This window comes from Macaca nemestrina, chromosome 1, assembly GCF_043159975.1.
Source record: "Macaca nemestrina isolate mMacNem1 chromosome 1, mMacNem.hap1, whole genome shotgun sequence".
Taxonomy (NCBI): Eukaryota; Metazoa; Chordata; class Mammalia; order Primates; family Cercopithecidae; genus Macaca; species Macaca nemestrina.
In genome coordinates, this window is record NC_092125.1 from 188,007,182 (window position 1) to 188,022,761 (window position 15,580).

At 48.7% G+C, this 15,580-nt stretch overlaps 3 protein-coding genes across 14 annotated transcripts in view; 2 read left to right on the plus strand and 1 right to left on the minus strand.

The window, feature by feature from the left end:
- LOC105494948 (GC-rich promoter binding protein 1 like 1) overlaps window positions 1-3,099 on the plus strand; it is a 63,349-nt gene extending 60,250 nt beyond the window's left edge. For all 4 annotated transcript variants that reach the window (XM_071093947.1, XM_071093944.1, XM_071093949.1 and 1 more), the window contains 2 exons: window positions 582-684; window positions 2,183-3,099. In XM_071093947.1, the coding sequence (XP_070950048.1) occupies window positions 582-684; window positions 2,183-2,335 (256 nt within the window). In that variant the 3' untranslated portion in view covers window positions 2,336-3,099. The remainder of the gene's footprint in view (window positions 1-581; window positions 685-2,182) is intronic.
- A 256-nt stretch (window positions 3,100-3,355) lies between these two features.
- On the plus strand, window positions 3,356-9,590 carry LOC105494946 (coiled-coil domain containing 17). Of its 4 annotated transcripts, XM_011764014.2 has the most exons (13): window positions 3,356-5,965; window positions 6,048-6,122; window positions 6,267-6,462; window positions 6,558-6,720; window positions 6,845-6,928; window positions 7,013-7,131; window positions 7,332-7,439; window positions 7,658-7,776; window positions 7,917-8,014; window positions 8,168-8,371; window positions 8,539-8,749; window positions 8,819-8,929; window positions 9,201-9,590. In XM_011764014.2, exons 1-13 carry the CDS (start codon window positions 5,792-5,794, stop codon window positions 9,357-9,359), a joined length of 1,821 nt encoding a protein of 606 aa, XP_011762316.2. In that variant the 5' UTR covers window positions 3,356-5,791; the 3' UTR covers window positions 9,360-9,590. The 4 variants fall into 4 exon arrangements, 3 of the variants coding, with proteins under 3 accessions (XP_011762316.2, XP_011762314.2, XP_011762317.2); XR_003021119.2 differs by having other exon boundaries at window positions 8,539-9,108; window positions 9,201-9,339; XM_011764012.2 differs by having other exon boundaries at window positions 8,539-8,929.
- Window positions 9,591-11,407: 1,817 nt separating this feature from the next.
- The window catches only part of NAS (nuclear autoantigenic sperm protein), a 38,752-nt gene continuing 34,579 nt past the window's right edge, over window positions 11,408-15,580 (minus strand). For 5 of the 6 annotated variants that reach the window (XM_011764007.3, XM_011764011.3, XM_011764010.3 and 2 more), the window contains 6 exons: window positions 15,247-15,435; window positions 14,979-15,145; window positions 14,084-14,140; window positions 13,456-13,533; window positions 12,056-12,184; window positions 11,408-11,595 (listed from right to left, as the gene is read on the minus strand). In XM_011764007.3, the coding sequence (XP_011762309.1) occupies window positions 11,515-11,595; window positions 12,056-12,184; window positions 13,456-13,533; window positions 14,084-14,140; window positions 14,979-15,145; window positions 15,247-15,435 (701 nt within the window). In that variant the 3' untranslated portion in view covers window positions 11,408-11,514. The remainder of the gene's footprint in view (window positions 11,596-12,055; window positions 12,185-13,455; window positions 13,534-14,083; window positions 14,141-14,978; window positions 15,146-15,246; window positions 15,436-15,580) is intronic. The other variant, XM_011764009.3, reaches the window with a different exon arrangement.

The window sequence follows — 15,580 nt, forward strand, 5'->3', positions numbered from 1 at the left end:
CCGGGCACAGTGGCTCATGCCTGTAATCCCAGCACTTTGGCAGGCCAAGGTGGGTAGATCACTTGAGGTTAACAGTTCGAGACCAGCCTGGCCAACATGGCGAAACCCTGTCTCTACTAAAAATACAAAAATTAGCTGGGCATTGTAGTGTGTGCCTGTAATCCCAGCTACTAGGGAGGCTGGGACAGGAGAATGGCTCGAACCCGGGAGGTGGAGGTTGCAATGAGCTGAGATTGCACCCTGCACTCTAGCCTGGGTGACAGAGTGAGGCTCCTTCCCGCCACCAAAAAAAGCCAGATTTTGCAAGTGCTCTCTTTCTTCTTTACACTGCCCCAAGGCAGTGTAAAGGTTTTGCTTCTACTGTCTCTTCTGTAGCTCTTCCTCTCTCAACTGTGAAGAGCCTCCATTTATTTACAGGCACCCAAGTAGCCACAATTAAAGCTTGTCCCACAGGGAGGAAAACAGAATTCCTTTAACATCCGTTGTCCCTGGGTAGAAAAGTTTTCTGTGAAAAGAGATGGGCTGTTCACTTAGGCTTAATGATGTCATATTCTCTTTACCTGTCCTTCTGCATCCACCAGGTTATTGAAAGCAATGGGATGGCAAGAATATCCTGAAAACGATGAGAATTGCCTTCCCCTCACAGAGGATGAGCTCAAAGAGTTCCACATGAAGACAGAGCAGGTATGTTGTAAACCTTCTTCCTAGAGACCAGTTAGTAACCAGGAGAATAAGGAGTCCAGACAGTCCTTGCCCTGAGGGAGCCCCAGTTTAATGTGAGAGAAAGATCTGGGAGGGGTGGGAAAATTACCTTAGTAGAAATGTAGCGGGGCTCCTAAATCTGCCTGGGAAATAAGGATCCCCAGTATTGGATACAAAAACCAAGTGTCAGTTATTAGCAGATTCCAGAAAATAGTATACTCTTTCATCCTCACAGCTCTAACTCCTTATCAGAACCACAAGGCTGTGTTCCAGAGTTATGGTCTGAGCTCTTGGTCTTTAAGGAAGCAGGTTCACCTTCCTCTGCTTCCTGTTCTGCACTGTAGTTTCCTGGTCCTCTGGCCAGAGCTAAGAAGCTAAATAGCTTGTGTCAGTTTATCCAGCAGTTGCTTGGATTCTTTCTCTGAATAAAACACTGCTAGATCCTAGGGTGAACAAGACAAATGGGGTTTCTATAAAAATCCTTGAACTTCTGGGGGCATATATTTACAGCACAAAGTACAATTGGCCAAGTTCTTTTTTTTTTTTTTTTTTTTTTTTTTTTTTTGAGACGGAGTCTCACTCTGTCGCCCAGGCTGGAGTGCAGTGGCCGGATCTCAGCTCACTGCAAGCTCCGCCTCCCGGGTTTACGTCATTCTCCTGCCTCAGCCTCCCGAGTAGCTGGGACTACAGGCGCCCGCCACCTCGCCCGGCTAGTTTTTATATTTTTTAGTAGAGACGGGGTTTCACCGGATTAGCCAGGATGGTCTCGATCTCCTGACCTTGTGATCCGCCCGTCTCGGCCTCCCAAAGTGCTGGGATTACAGGCTTGAGTCACCGCGCCCGGCTGGCCAAGTTCTTAAAACGGGCATGGCACAAGCTGGTATGAGACCTTGCCACTCTGAACTCTGTTAGAAATAAGGACTTATGGCTGGGCGCAGTGGCTCTCGCCTGTAATCTCAGCACATTAGGAGGCTGAGGCAGGCGGATCACAAGGTCAGGAGCTCGAGACCAGCCTGGCCAGTATGGTGAAACCTCATCTCTACTAAAAATACAAAAATTAACCAGGCTTGGTGGCGCACGCCTGTAATCCCAGCTACTTGGGAGGCTGAGGCAAAAGAATCACTTGAACCCGGGAGGCAGAGGATGCAGTGAGCCAAGATCGTGCCATTGCACTCCAGCCCGGGCGACAGAGCGAGACTCCGTCTCCAAAAAAAAAAAAAAAGAAAAAGAAAAAGGACTTTCAAGCTCCATCCCAGACATACTGAATCTGAATCTGCATTTTTGAAAGATGCATAGATGACTCGTACATTAAAATTTGAAAAACACTGCTATAAGAGATCTCAGAGGGTCTCTTAGAAGCACCCCCTATCCCACATTCCACCTAGAATTGAATTGAGGCCTGGCCTTTCCCAGGGCTCATGAGTCAGTGCAGTCATGGACAATTTTTTTCTTTTTTCTTTCTCTCCCATGCTAACCATAGCTGAGAAGAAATGGCTTTGGAAAGAATGGTTTCTTGCAGAGCCGCAGTTCCAGCCTGTTCTCCCCTTGGAGAAGCACTTGCAGAGCAGAGTTTGAGGACTCAGACACCGAAACCAGTAGCAGTGAAACATCAGATGACGATGCCTGGAAGTAGGCATATAAATGCTCACAGTTAAATCTTGACCCAGTAAACTCTGTGTGTTTAGGGAGTATACAAAAGAAATCGTTCTTTTCCTTTTCTTAACGTTGTTGAATACTTCATTCACAAGGGAAATAATCGTATCCCAAAGAGAGAGCAATTGGCTTGTTTCGCTTTTGTTGTTGTTCTTCCCTGTTATCTGCTTAATAGAGAGAAGTTTGTGTGGTGGGACAGATTTTTTAAACACACACACACACACACACCCAGTATATATGGGGTGATGCACAGGTAGGAGCTGGCAGTGCAGGGAAGAGGAGACACCGGTCTGCAACAACAGCTTCTACTACCAGCCCTTAGGGCACTCACCCCTGTGCTCAAGCAATCATTGTCAATGACAAAGTGACTATTGAAGTTATAATTGTATTAAATTAATGCTAATAATTTGGATATTTTATTTTATTTTTGGCTGCTCGGGTAACTTTAGCCCTTAACCAAGCATACGTGGTTTTTTTGGTTGTTTTTTTTTGTTTTGTTTTGTTTTTTTTCTTTTTCCTTTTTGGGTACAGCTGTAAAATATTTGGATATAGGAAATGTTGTGTTATCTTGCAGCCTTGATATTCAGGGTGGATTGTAAAATATAAATTTTTGTGAGATTTCAAAGATTAAGATTATTTTGATAACATTATTTACAGATTTAAAAGATGTGGTTATCACAAGTCTCGAGGGGGAAACTACTGCATAAAATAACTAACTTGGAATAAATATTTTGCATCAGTTTGGATTGTCTTGTGTAAGAAGTATATTTTCTTTAAAATTAAATGAGTGGATTCTTTTTTAGGGGAAATATTTTTAGAAGTTGGGGGGAAATGTGAATTCAGACACAACTGTTCTCTTTTTAGCAGATACTTTTTTGATGCAGAAAAACCTGTGCAATAAATTACCACTAATAAAGTCAGAAACCAAGTTTTTTTTTTTTTTTTTTTTTTTTTTTCCTGAAACTGTTTTTTAGTGCCCATGTATTTACCAGTATACATATTTTAAGGGAAGTCTATTCTGTTTTCCTACTAAGTAAGAACTTGGAGCAGGGGTTGGGGGAGAGTTGGACGATGCTAGCCGGATGGCTAGTGAAGGAAGCAGGTTTTTTCATTCAACAAATACTTTCTTTTTTATTTTTATTTTTGAGATGGAATCTCTCTGTGTTGCCCAGGCTGGAGTGCAGTGGCGCCATCTCGACTCACTGCAAGCTCCGCCTCCCGGGTTCCCACCATTCCCCTGCCTCAGCCTCCCAAGTAGCTGGGACTACAGATGCCCGCCACCACGCCCAGCTAATTTTTTGTGTTTTTAGTAGAGACGGGGTTTCACCTTGTTAGCAAGGATGGTCTCGATCTCCTGACCTCGTGATTCGCCCGCCTTGGCTTCCCACAGTGCTGGGATTACAGGCGTGAGCCACTGTGCTGGCCCATTCAACAAATACTTTCTAAGCCCCTGTTGTATGTCCCCGGCATTGTGCAAGGCTCTGAGGATGCAAGGAGTGCCCAGCCCCATAGGGGAGAGAATAGACAGTGATCTAAGAAAAGGCCAGGAGTGCAAGACCAGCCTGGGCAACACAGTGACCTGTCTACAAAAAACAAAAACATTAAAATAGCCAGGTCCGGCAGGGCATGGTGGCTCACGCCTGTAATCCCATCACTTTGGGAGGCTGAAGTGGGTGGATCGCCTGAGGTCAGAAGTTCAAGACCAGCCTGGCCAATATGGCAAAACCCCATCTCTACTAAAAATACAAAAAAATTAGCCAGGCGTGGCGGCAGGCGCCTGTAATCCCAACTACTTAGGAGACTGGGGCAGGAGAATTGCTTAAACCCAGGAGGCAGAGGTTGCAGTGAGCCTGTACCGCACCATTGCACTCCAGCCTGGGCAACAGAGCAAGACTCTATCTCAAAAACAGAAACAAAATAGCCAGGTCCACCTGGTAGCACACGCTTGTAGTCCCAGCTTCCTTGGAGGCTAAGGCAGGAGGATTGCTTGATTCCAAGAGAGGTCAGGGCTACAGTGAGCCATGATGGCACCACTGCAATCCAGCCTGGATGACAGAGTGAGACCCTGTCTCTTGAGGGGGGATGGGGGGATTGGTAGTAGTATTTCTACCAAATGCCTATCGCTGTTGCACCATTATAAAGTCAAACAGTCAAAAGTCTAACCACTGAAAATCGGGACAAACTTAGCTGTTGAAAAGTAGGTTTTGATTTGGGCTTTGCCATTTACTTGTTTTCTGAGAACATATTTCTAAAAATGTGCTGTTGGTGTCAGTTGGAATGAAGCTGAACTGAGATGACATAACCTTGAACACTTTGTCACTTGCTGCTGGTGGGCCATACCTCGGCTTTAGGTACTGTGTTGGGAAATGTCTTAAGTCCCTGTCTTGTTAAGGGGTTTCTTGGCCGGGCGCGGTGGATCACGAGGTCAGGAGATGGAGACCATCCTGGACTAACATGGTGAAACCCCCTCTCTACTAAAAAATAGAAAAAAATGAGCCAGGCTTGGTGGCGGACGCCTGTAGTCTCAGCTACTGGGGAGGCTGAAGCAGGAGAATGGCGTCAACCCAGGAGGCGGAGCTTGCAGTGAGCACTGCACTGCACTCCAGCCTGGGTGACAGAGCAAGACTCCGTCTCAAAAATAAATAAATAAATAAATGAATAAAGGGGGTTTCTTAAGAAATATGTGATCACCTCAGAGCTCCTGCATATATTTTGGGAGTGGGAGTGGAGTGAAGCATTTCACCAACAGTTCAGGGCCTTTCTGGCTTCTGGCCAATCTTGGGAGAGAAGGGGTTTCTTTGTGGACTTGACTCCCTCATCTGATAGATTCATTGTGTTCACCCACAGCTTCTTGGGCTGTGCTGATTATCTCCGTCTACAGCTGAAAAACAAGGAATCAGGGAATGCGAGTTAGGGAAAGACTGCTATCTCTGGTGTGATGTGGTTTCCAGGCAGAATGCTGGAAAGGTCAGTGTGCCTCCTTTACCATGTAGTTCTCTGGATTGCAGAATGGTACAAACTGTTACTTACATCCACTTAGGAGTACAGCAATGAAAAAGATGATGCCTGCCTTTTAGAGGCTATTAAATGACCAATGATGGAGTGATAAGGGCCCAGCTACTCTAGGAGGCAACTGTTTTTTCCTCTATTAATAGGGAAACCAAGCTACAGTTAAGAGACTTGCCCACGTTCAGACTTTGTAACACTTTTTCAAGCCAGTGGCTCCTCCCAAATGGCCAAGGTGTCCCCACCCATTCTCCTGACCTGCCCAGCCTTGTGGTTGCTCTCCAGGGAGCTAAGGCTCTCACCAAACAAACTTGAAGATCTGGCAGACCTAACAGACCTGGCCTTTCCTCTCGGCCTCTGGCTTTCTGTCTCTTTCATCCTCCTCTGCCTTTCCCCTGCTTGACTTGTTTCAGGAAACAGGTCCCATCCCATGGACTCCCATTCTGGGGAGCCAGCGCTCCTGCCCTGTGGGACCTGTGACATGGTTTTCTGCTCCTCGGCTCTGTTAGCCGCCCACACACAGCGCTTCTGCATTGGCCACTCGACCCAAGAGAAGACATTTGGAGCACAGGCCTCAGTTGCCACTGAACCCCAAGGGGCCGCGGTAAGGGCCTCCATGGCCATGGGTGGGGATTCAAAGGAGCAGGACCTTTATAATTCCTCATCCTCCTACACCCTGTCCCCAGGTTGTGCCACAAGATCTCCAGGGCCTCCCAGACCAGCAGGCCAGTAAATCTGCTCTAAAGAGGTTAACAGAGGAGGTACAGCTGCCTACCTTTCCCCAGGGCTTAAAACGTTGAGCGTCTTCCCCAAACCTGTAGATCATACTTGGGACAGATTCTGCCCACACAGAGATCGCGGATCGCTGTTACCTCCAGGTGCAGTGACTGCGGCTATCCCTACAGGAAATGCGGCCCTGGATAACAGAGGTCCCCAGGGTGCTCGCGGGGCCCTGGACACGTTCCGAGGTGCGCCCTCAGAGTCCCATGTCCGAGGCGGTGGGAAGCCCCAGCGAGCGGCTGCGAGCGCTGCTCAGGACTCGCGCGAGGCGCGTGGCGGAGACGGAAGCGCAGAGCTGGGCCCTGCAGCGACGCGGCCAGGGTGAAGGAGATGGGGGGCGGGGACCAAGGACCTCCTCTGCCTTGCTCACGCCGGTTGTGACTCGGCCGGTTCTGACTCGGCCCGCATTCCCTCAGAACTGAGCCGGCGCCTCCAAGGTGTGGCCTGTACGCGGGGCGGGATATCCCGCCTCTTCGGCCTGGAGCAGGAGATTGGAGAACTACGAACTGAGGCCGGTAGGACGCGGGGAGTTCTAGAGGTGTTGGGAGCCCGCATTCAGGAGCTGCAGGCGGAGCCAGGGTGAGACCCCGACGAAGCGGAACCCCAGAACATGCGGCTCCGGGGTGGGAGGGGCCGGCGGGCTGGCTGGAGCTCCGGACCCCTGATGCGTTACCGTCTCCCTGCGTGTCGCCTGCCACCCCAGGAACCCGCTGAGCTCCGGGCGAAAGGCAAAACTCTATTCTCCAGTGCTAAAGGCCAACCCGGGAACTCTGGCTGCCGAAATCGGGTGAGGGCCGGGGTCTGGAGATGGGCATGGGACGAAGCGCTGAGCAGTTCTGGAAAGATGGCCTTCCTGTTCCCCATTCCCTAGGGCCCTGCGGGAGGCCTACATTCGAGACGGAGGTCGGGACCCCGGTGTGCTGGGCCAGATATGGCAGTTGCAGGTGGAGGCGTCTGCACTGGAGCTGCAGCGGTCGCAGACCCGCAGAGGTGAACAGGAGGGCCTCTCGGCAGCGGTGGTCAGTCTTGGGAGGAGAAAAGAACTCGAGGGAGGGTCTGTGGCTGTGGATAGGATGTGAGCTGACAAGTCCAGCCTTATCTGAAGAGCCTTAGCGCTGGAGAGCTGCTTGCAGCTGGACCCGGCCAGTCACCAGAGGTCAAAGGTGACAGGTCACACTTGTTCATTGCAGGAAGGGCAGGTGCCACCTCAGGGGAGCTTCCAATAGTGGAGGCTGAAAACCGGCGCCTGGAGGCAGAAATCTTGGCCTTGCAAATGCAGCGGAGTCAGGCAGCCTTGGGTCAGTGAGCACCCCAACCCTATCCCATCCCACCTCTCCCCAGCAGGCCTGGCTCGGGCAGCCAGTGCATGGGGAACAAGTCCCATGTTTATGACTCCCCTAGTCTGCACGTGTGTGTCCCTGTATCCTCAGGGCTCCGCCAACCCATTTGTGGGTATCTCAGCTAATTACCTGCTTTGTCCAACTTAGGGGCACCCTAACTCTTCTTCTGCTCCTAGGGCCCCGGGATCTGCGACTCCTGTGGGGTGCCACCCTACAACCGAAGGGGAGGAGAGATCCCCCACTCCTCTCACCGCCAGTGGCACCACCACTGCCACCACTTCCAGGCTTCACGGAGGTTCGGTTCCTGGGTGGGGGAAAGGCTGTGAAGACACTGGGTGGAGGGGGGAATAGGTTGCGGGCAGCTCTGCTCTGAGCAGTTGGGGGAACTTGGGCAGCTAAAAGGCCTTCTGGAGGAGTCAACTATCTTCCCCACAGCCACAGCTTCCTGGAACAATGACCAGAAACCTGGGCCTGGACCCACACTTCTTCCTACCCACATCGGACATGCTGGGCCCTGCACCCTACGATCCTGGGTGAGGCCCATGCCACTTTTCACATTCTCTGTGACTTGGCCAGCACTGCTGGTTAAGGGAGCCCACTAGGGCCAGATAGGGTTAGGAACCTGCCTGAGAGGAGAGAGGTTGAAAGGAGTTGGGTGTTTCTGTGCTAAGACTTGTGTTCCCCAGGGCTGGCCTGGTCATTTTCTATGATTTCCTGCGGGGCCTTGAGGCTTCCTGGATTTGGGTGCAACTAAGGACTGGCTTGGCACGCGATGGACAGGATACAGGAGGGACCACAGCATTGCCCCCAGCCATTTGCCTGCCCCCACCTCCTGCTCCCGGGCCCATGGGCAACTGTGCTATCCTTGCCAGCAGGCAGCCTGTGCCCAGGTCAGTAGGTGGGGATCATGACTCTGGTACTCTGCCACAATTAAGGCTTATCCAGCATTCTGCTAAGTTTTCTCATCTGTATACAGAGGCCACTGGCTCTAAAGGGCTAAGTCCTAGGAAGGGACTGCAGCTCTGGCTTCCGACACTGCTTTTTGGTTATTCTACAGACTGCCACCCTCACCATCAGTATCTTTGGTCTGTGAGCTGCAGGTCTGGCAGGGCCTGGCATGGGCTAGGGCACCACAGCCAAAGGCTTGGGTCTCACTTGGGCTATTTGACCAAGATCAGCGGGTGCTAAGCGGCCGCTGGCGCCTCCCACTTCGGGCCCTTCCTCTGGACCCCAGCCTTAGCCTCAGGCAGCTGAATGGGATTCCTCAGGTGAGTGTGGTGGGTGGGGATTGGGCATACAGCAAGGTACAAGTGCAATACCATTTCATCTCTCCTCAGGCAGATCAGGCTGAGCTCTTTCTGCGGCTGGTGAATGCAAGAGATGCAGCTGTCCAGACACTGGCAGAGATCAATCCAGCAAGTGCCCATGAGTACCAGTACCCACCTCTGGTGAGGTCCCAGCTGTAGCTAGGGACACCACAGCTACCCATACCAGTGTGGCCAGCCTTTATTGACCACTGTATGCCAGTCATTACCAATGCTTTTCTGTTTGATCCTCACATTTCTATGAAGTCCTACTATGTAACAGATAAGGAAATCAAAGCAGGACCAGGTTAACTTGGTTCACAGTAAGTTGAGACTCTAAGGAAGCCTAACTCCACAATCTGTGTGCTTAACCTTTACATTTTTGCTCAAAACCTGCCTTCTCACTGTTCCACAGGTGTCAAGCACATCTTCACCGGAAGCCAACTTCCTCACCCCCACATCTGGCTTTGCTGATCCCCCACCTCGTACAGAAGAGCCCCTCAGTGGAGTCAAGGATAGAGATGAGGGTTTGGGCCCTCACCACAGTTCTGACTTGCCCCCAGTGAGTTTCTGAACCCAAGTGAATGTGGGGATGAGCATCTGAACATGCACAGGACTGGGGCCTACTTCCAGACCTACAGCTTTTACTACTCCTTGTTCTGACATTGGGTCTAGAAGCAACTAGCAGTTGAGTACAGAATACGAGCTCCAACCACAGTTTTACCACCTCCCATAAGTCCTTAACTTTTCTGTACCTCTTCTGTTTTTATAAAACAGGCTAAGGATTAAATGAGTTTGTCAGGTATTTATGATATTGTCTGGCACTTACAAAGTTCTCCGAAAGGTGACTAGGGGGCATTCTTTAATTCCAACTAAAGGAACTTTAAATTCCCACTAGTTTCCACTGGTTTTTTTAGTAAAGCCAGTTTTATTGCCAAACTTAAATCTGTTTCCTCAGTATTTCTGCCAGGAAACCTTTCAGGTTGTCAAGGTACCAACAAACAGGAAGCTCCTGAGGCCTTATGTACTTCAATTCCAAGATAGATCCCCAGCCCAAGGCTGTTCCCCCACCCAGAGGTCACATGTGAGATCCTAGCTTAGATACCTGCCTAGCCCTAGACCCCAGTGCCAACCAGAGGAGGTCAAGTGCTGGGGATTAAACTACATCATGACTGTCCTGACCAAGAAAGGGGGGAAAAAGTCTCAGGACCTGGTACACTGCAAGGGCATCATCAGGAAGAAACTCCACACCCAGGATAAGCCAGAGATCCTGCAACCATGAGTTATTGTGACCAGCCCAGAAAAACTTAAGTCTGAAAAATAGGCTTGAATTTAGGGGTCAGCCATAGCTCCCTCTGCCTCCAGTGCAACAAAGCAGCCCTATGGATGTCACGACTACTAAATTTTAGTGGTGATGCAGGGCAGGCATCGTTTGGAATTCAGATCCTGATACTTAAACTAAGGGTCAGGTCAGAGGCAGCTCAGTCTCAAGTGAGCCCTGAACTCTAGATACCAGTGAAAGCCCAACGGGTATAACATTAATACTAGTGCCCTCACCACCAGCATCCTTGGACTGGTGGGCTCGTTCCTGCCTTTGAAACCCTCTATCACACACAGAAATGCTCCAGGCAGTCAGGTGAGGTGGCTCACGCCTGTAATCCCAACACTTTGGGAGGCCGAAGTGGGCAGATCACTTTAGGTCAGGAGTTCGAGTCCAGCCTGGCCAACATGGTGAAACCTTGTCCACCAAAAATACAAAGCTTAGCCAGGTGTGGTGCCACACGCCTGTAGTGCTGGCTACTTGGGAGCCTCCTGAGGCAAGAGAATCTCTTGAACCCAGGAGACAGAGGTTACAGTGAGCCGAGATTGCATCATTGCACTCCAGCCTGGGCGACAAGAGCGAGATTCCATCTCAAAAATACACAGCCTAAGATCCCACTGTAAGATCTTTAAACATAATTCCAAACAAGGAGATTTTTAGCATCTTTATTTGAGAAGTCAATTCAGTTGATGGGTAACAATTCCAAGTGTTGATATATCTCAACCTTTCTATACAGAAAATAACAAAACTCAACCAGCCAGCCTCCCCACATATGCTTCCAACCACATCTGGAGTGTCCACCATCAGTCCCTTGGCTACTTTCAAACCAGAGCTCAGATGCAGACCGTTTTCCTTAGGAATCATTCCCCTGACCCAGGGTTTTCTTCAGAGTTCTTTTTCCAGGACAGGATTATAACCCCAGTTGAAGACTAGGTTGATATAGGACAAGTACCATTCTAGGCCTGGCTCACAGCCGAAGTCCATAATCCATTTTCAGCACCGAAGAGCAAGATCTTCACCAAGTCTTGTTTTTGTAGCCCCATCCAGGGACAGCACCACTAAAGGTTTTGCAAGACAGCTGGATTCAGTGAAGTATTTGAAAACAGAATATAGCACCATTGGAAAACAAAGGCCTACAGCCACACTTGATCACCTCCACGTTAGACAGATAAGAATTAGGATCAGGAACACAGATCAGTACAGAAGGCCAGAACAAAACCTTTGGCTACTATGTAAAACCAGGAGTGTTCCAAGGCAGATTCAGCCAATAATTAAGAAAAAAAAACCATCAAAGCCTCAACCTTTGCTTACAATCTTTATTGAAGTTATACAAAAAGAATCCTCCAAAAGTGAAAAAATACATTATATACAAAAACACTTTCCCTTGGGAGGGGGGCTGTGCCGCCTCTTAACATGCAGTGCTTTCAACTGTAGCTCCAGCCTCCACTGTCGCCTCCACTGCCGCCCGGCTTTCAGCCCGATTCTCAGCCTGGAAGACAAACAGAGCCTGGGCATGAGTGAGCCTAATTTAAGCCGTTCTGTCTTACGTAACTGAGGCCTCAGTGAGAGGAAGCATATACAAGTCACCCAAACTCTGCTTTGCTCCCTATATTAAGAGGGCAGTATTTCTTGAATGCTCTGTGATAATGGGGTTGACAGAGCCAATAATCATATTACATGGAAGGAAGTGACCTAATGGTTTTGCCAATCAAGTGCCTTCTCCTATGTTCATTGAGGGACCTATGATATACAGGTTCCTTTTGTCAGTGAGTCATCCTACACTCCCATAACCAAACTGTTTTCCTGCACAAGTACCGTTTCCTGTGAGGAATGCACTCAACAGTTGTTAACAGGCTCAAGGTGGGGAGCATGCACTTGGGAGGACTGATTTCCCCAGGTCCTGAGAACAACGAATGAGGCAAGAAGCTAAGCCCTGCTTAACTGCCCACCTCCTCCTCCATGTTTTCCGAAACTTCATTTCCACTGGGGACAGCATCCCCACTGCCTCCGTTCACCTCCGGCTCTGGTTTGGCTTTCTTTGCATCATCTTTCCGGGGACTCTCTTCCTCTGGTTTCCTCTAAAGATATAATTGTGAAGGCTTCACAAATGTGCTTAATGTTTTTAAAAACACAACTGCAAAACATTTCCTTAACCCTTGTGGTGCAAAGATCCTGAACACCAGGATTCATAGCTCTGAGGGTCTCTCTCCCTAGCCATGGGCAGATGCCAAATTGTACTCTCAGAATAAATTAATCTGTCCCACCATACCACTTCAGGCCCCTCTACCGGAAGCACAAGGAGACAGGGTTGGGGTGAGATGTGAATGGTAATCACTGTACGGGTTTGAATTCCTGTGTTTGAGTCAGGAAACACAACAGGAATTCAGAGTTCCCTGGCCGAGGGCAGTGGCTCACGCTTGTAATCCCAGCACTTTGGGAGGCCAAGGCGAGCAGATCACGAGGTCAGCAGTTCAAGACCAGCCTGGCCAGTATGGTGAAACCCTGTCTCTACTAAAAATACAAAAATTAGCCAGGTGTGGTGGCACACACCTGTAATCCCAGCTATTTGGGAGGCTGAGACAGGACAATCGCTTGAACCCAGGAGGCAGAGGTTGCAGTGAGCCGAGACCAGGCCACTGCACTCCAGCCTGGGTGACAGAGCGAGACTCCATCTCAAAAAAAATGAGTTCCCCTATCCACCAAAATAAAAGAGCCACCAGTACTGTAGGCAAAAGGCAGACTCAGGAATTAAGTACAAACAGGCCTGCTGCTGAATGACTACTGTCAAAGAAAACCTGCCGCTGAATGACTACTGTCAAAGAAAACCTGCCAGCTGCTAATCCAATCCTCCTCTGCAGCTTTCATGGTAATTCTATGGGCTTTAGAAGGTCAGGAGTGTTTGCAAAAAGAGGTGTGCAAATAAAAACTGTCTCCACAGCTGGGAGCATTTTGGGAGGCCGAGGCGGGCAGATCACGAGGTCAGAAGTTTGAAAACAGCCTGACCAATATGGTGAAACTCCGTCTCTACTAAAAATATGAAATTACCCAGGCATGGTGGCACGTGCCTGTAATCCCAGCTACTCTGGAGGCTGGGGCAGAAGAATCGCTTGAACCTGGGAGGCAGAGTTTGCAGTGAGCCAAGATCATGCCACTGCACTCCAGACTGGGCTACCGAGCAAGACTCCGTCTCAAAACAAACAACAAAAACTGTCTCCACTCACAAATCCTTACCCCCTTTGGAAAATGAGTGTCTTATATGCACCAACTATATAGGGAGAGGTTTATAGGAAAGGTATTAAAAATGGAATCTGAGGAAAAGGTAGGAAAGAAACACCACATGGAGACTTACCTTCTTTCTGACAAGGTGGGAAATATCAGTCACACAGTTTGATGAGGAAGCACCATCTGTTGGCTTTCTACCGGCAATCTGGCAAAATAAGCCTTTATTAGCAATTGTACAAGCTATATGAGATCAATGCTGAGGCTTATATGATTTTTTTTTTTTTTGAGACGGAGTCTCGCTCTGTCGCCCGGGCTGGAGTGCAGTGGCCAGATCTCAGCTCACTGCAAGCTCCACCTCCCGGGTTCAACCATTCTCCTGCCTCAGCCTCCCGAGTAGCCGGGACTACAGGCACCCGCCACCTCGCCCAGCTAGTTTTTTGTGTTATTTTTGGTAGAGACGGGGTTTCACCGTGTTAGTCAGGATGGTCTCGATCTCCTGACCTCGTGATCCGCCCGTCTCGGCCTCCCAAAGTGCTGGGATTCCAGGCTTGAGCCACCACGCCCAGAGGCTTATATGATTTTTTAGTCTTTTTGAGACAAGGTCTCACTATGTTGCCCAGGCTAGTGTTGAATTCCAAACCTCAAGCAATCCTGCCTCGGCCTCCCAAAGTGCTGGGATTACAGGCATGAGCCACCACACCAAGCCAACACTGAGACTTAATATAAGTGACCAAAAAAACCACCTGAATACCCACCATGGAGACTGAAGAGCCTCCTCCACTAGGAGTGAAACCTGAAGTAGAGCTCTCCACCTGCAAGAAATGGCAAACCCAAATTGGTTTCAGGATAGAACCCAGGCCACCCGCAGCTTTGTAACAGGTACCCATCACCATCCAAACAACTAAGACCTGAAATGCTAGTGGCCTCCATATAGTATTAAGATCTTCTACCCCTGGCCCATCTATCCCTGTCTAGCAGCCACCCAGAGCATAGTCGCAGAGTGTATCTGATAATCTTCCATATCCTACCTGCAGGGTAAAAAGCTCTGGGACATTCTAACACAGCCAAAAACAGAACCAGGCAATTTGTGGTCAATGCCTCTCAATGCCTCACTAATTTATGCAAATGAGTTCTTAGAAATGGAAATAGCAACTTACATTTGTTAAGAAATGTCTATTTTTCCAGTACTGTCAGAAGTATTTTACACATATGTACTACAGGTTGGGCAGCCCATTCCTTAATCTGACTGACACTCAAAGGAAATGCTCTCTGGAGCATTTCAGATTCTGGATTAAGGGTATCCAACTGTTGAGTATGATGCAAATATTCCAAAATCCAAAAGCATCTGAAATGCAAAACACTTCTGGTCTCAAGCATTCAGGTAAGAATCTCAACCTGTATTATCCCCAACTTACAAATGGGTCAACTGAGGGAGAGAAATGCCCATGGCCATTTTAAGTATGGAATTAAAACCCAGATAGTCTGGGGCTCCAGGGTATTTCCTCTTAACCAATGCATTATACGATAGGAATAATTAGATGAGCCCACCAACTCCCTGGAAACCAAGTCATGATGAAAAGTTCCTGGCAAATGAAACATTAACATAAATGGTACCAAACATGCTATTATCAAAATGTTAACAGAACCAACCAGAGTAGCTTTCAGAGCCAGTTCAGCTACATTCCCACTATGCTGAGACTCCTTTGCATCTTCTATCTTCTCTCTAATCTCGGGTAGCAGTTCCTTTAGTTCCTCAATTTCTTTCTTGTATTCAGCAGACAATCCTTCAGCCTCCTTCACATGCTCATTTAGTACAGCTAAAAAGAATAAAATGATTAGTAATGGCGCAAAAAAGAACTGTTATTTTCCCTTAACTGCTGGATCCAACATCACCATGAAGCAGCTGGTCTTCACTCACCCATTCTCTTCTCAATAACTTCAATAGATTTGCTGAACTGTGCCACTGCCTCATCATACTGAGAGTTGTACCCATAAGCCAAGCCCAGCTGGTAGTGGGTCTCTGCAAGGAGACGGTCGTGGGCTTCTAGGTACTGTTCCTGCAGGTTTAGGCAGGACTGGAACTCCTCCACGGCTTGCACATAGTTTTCTAACAAAGAGAAAAAGAAGAGCAAGTAAATGGACAGCATTTAACATAAAATACTTCCAGAATTCAGACCCATCCTACGGGAATGCGTCCATACTTAACATTTCATTTTTGTTTATAGTTATTTCCAGGACCCATGGCTATAAAG

Coding starts and splice junctions, on each gene's coding strand:
- LOC105494946 (XM_011764012.2), top strand. CDS start 5,792: ATGGACTCCCATTCTGGGGAGCCAGCGCTCCTGCCCTGTGGGACCTGT. Junction 7,440..7,657: donor GCGGAGTCAGGCAGCCTTGG/GTCAGTGAGCAC, acceptor TTCTGCTCCTAG/GGCCCCGGGATCTGCGACTC. Junction 8,930..9,200: donor AGTACCAGTACCCACCTCTG/GTGAGGTCCCAG, acceptor ACTGTTCCACAG/GTGTCAAGCACATCTTCACC.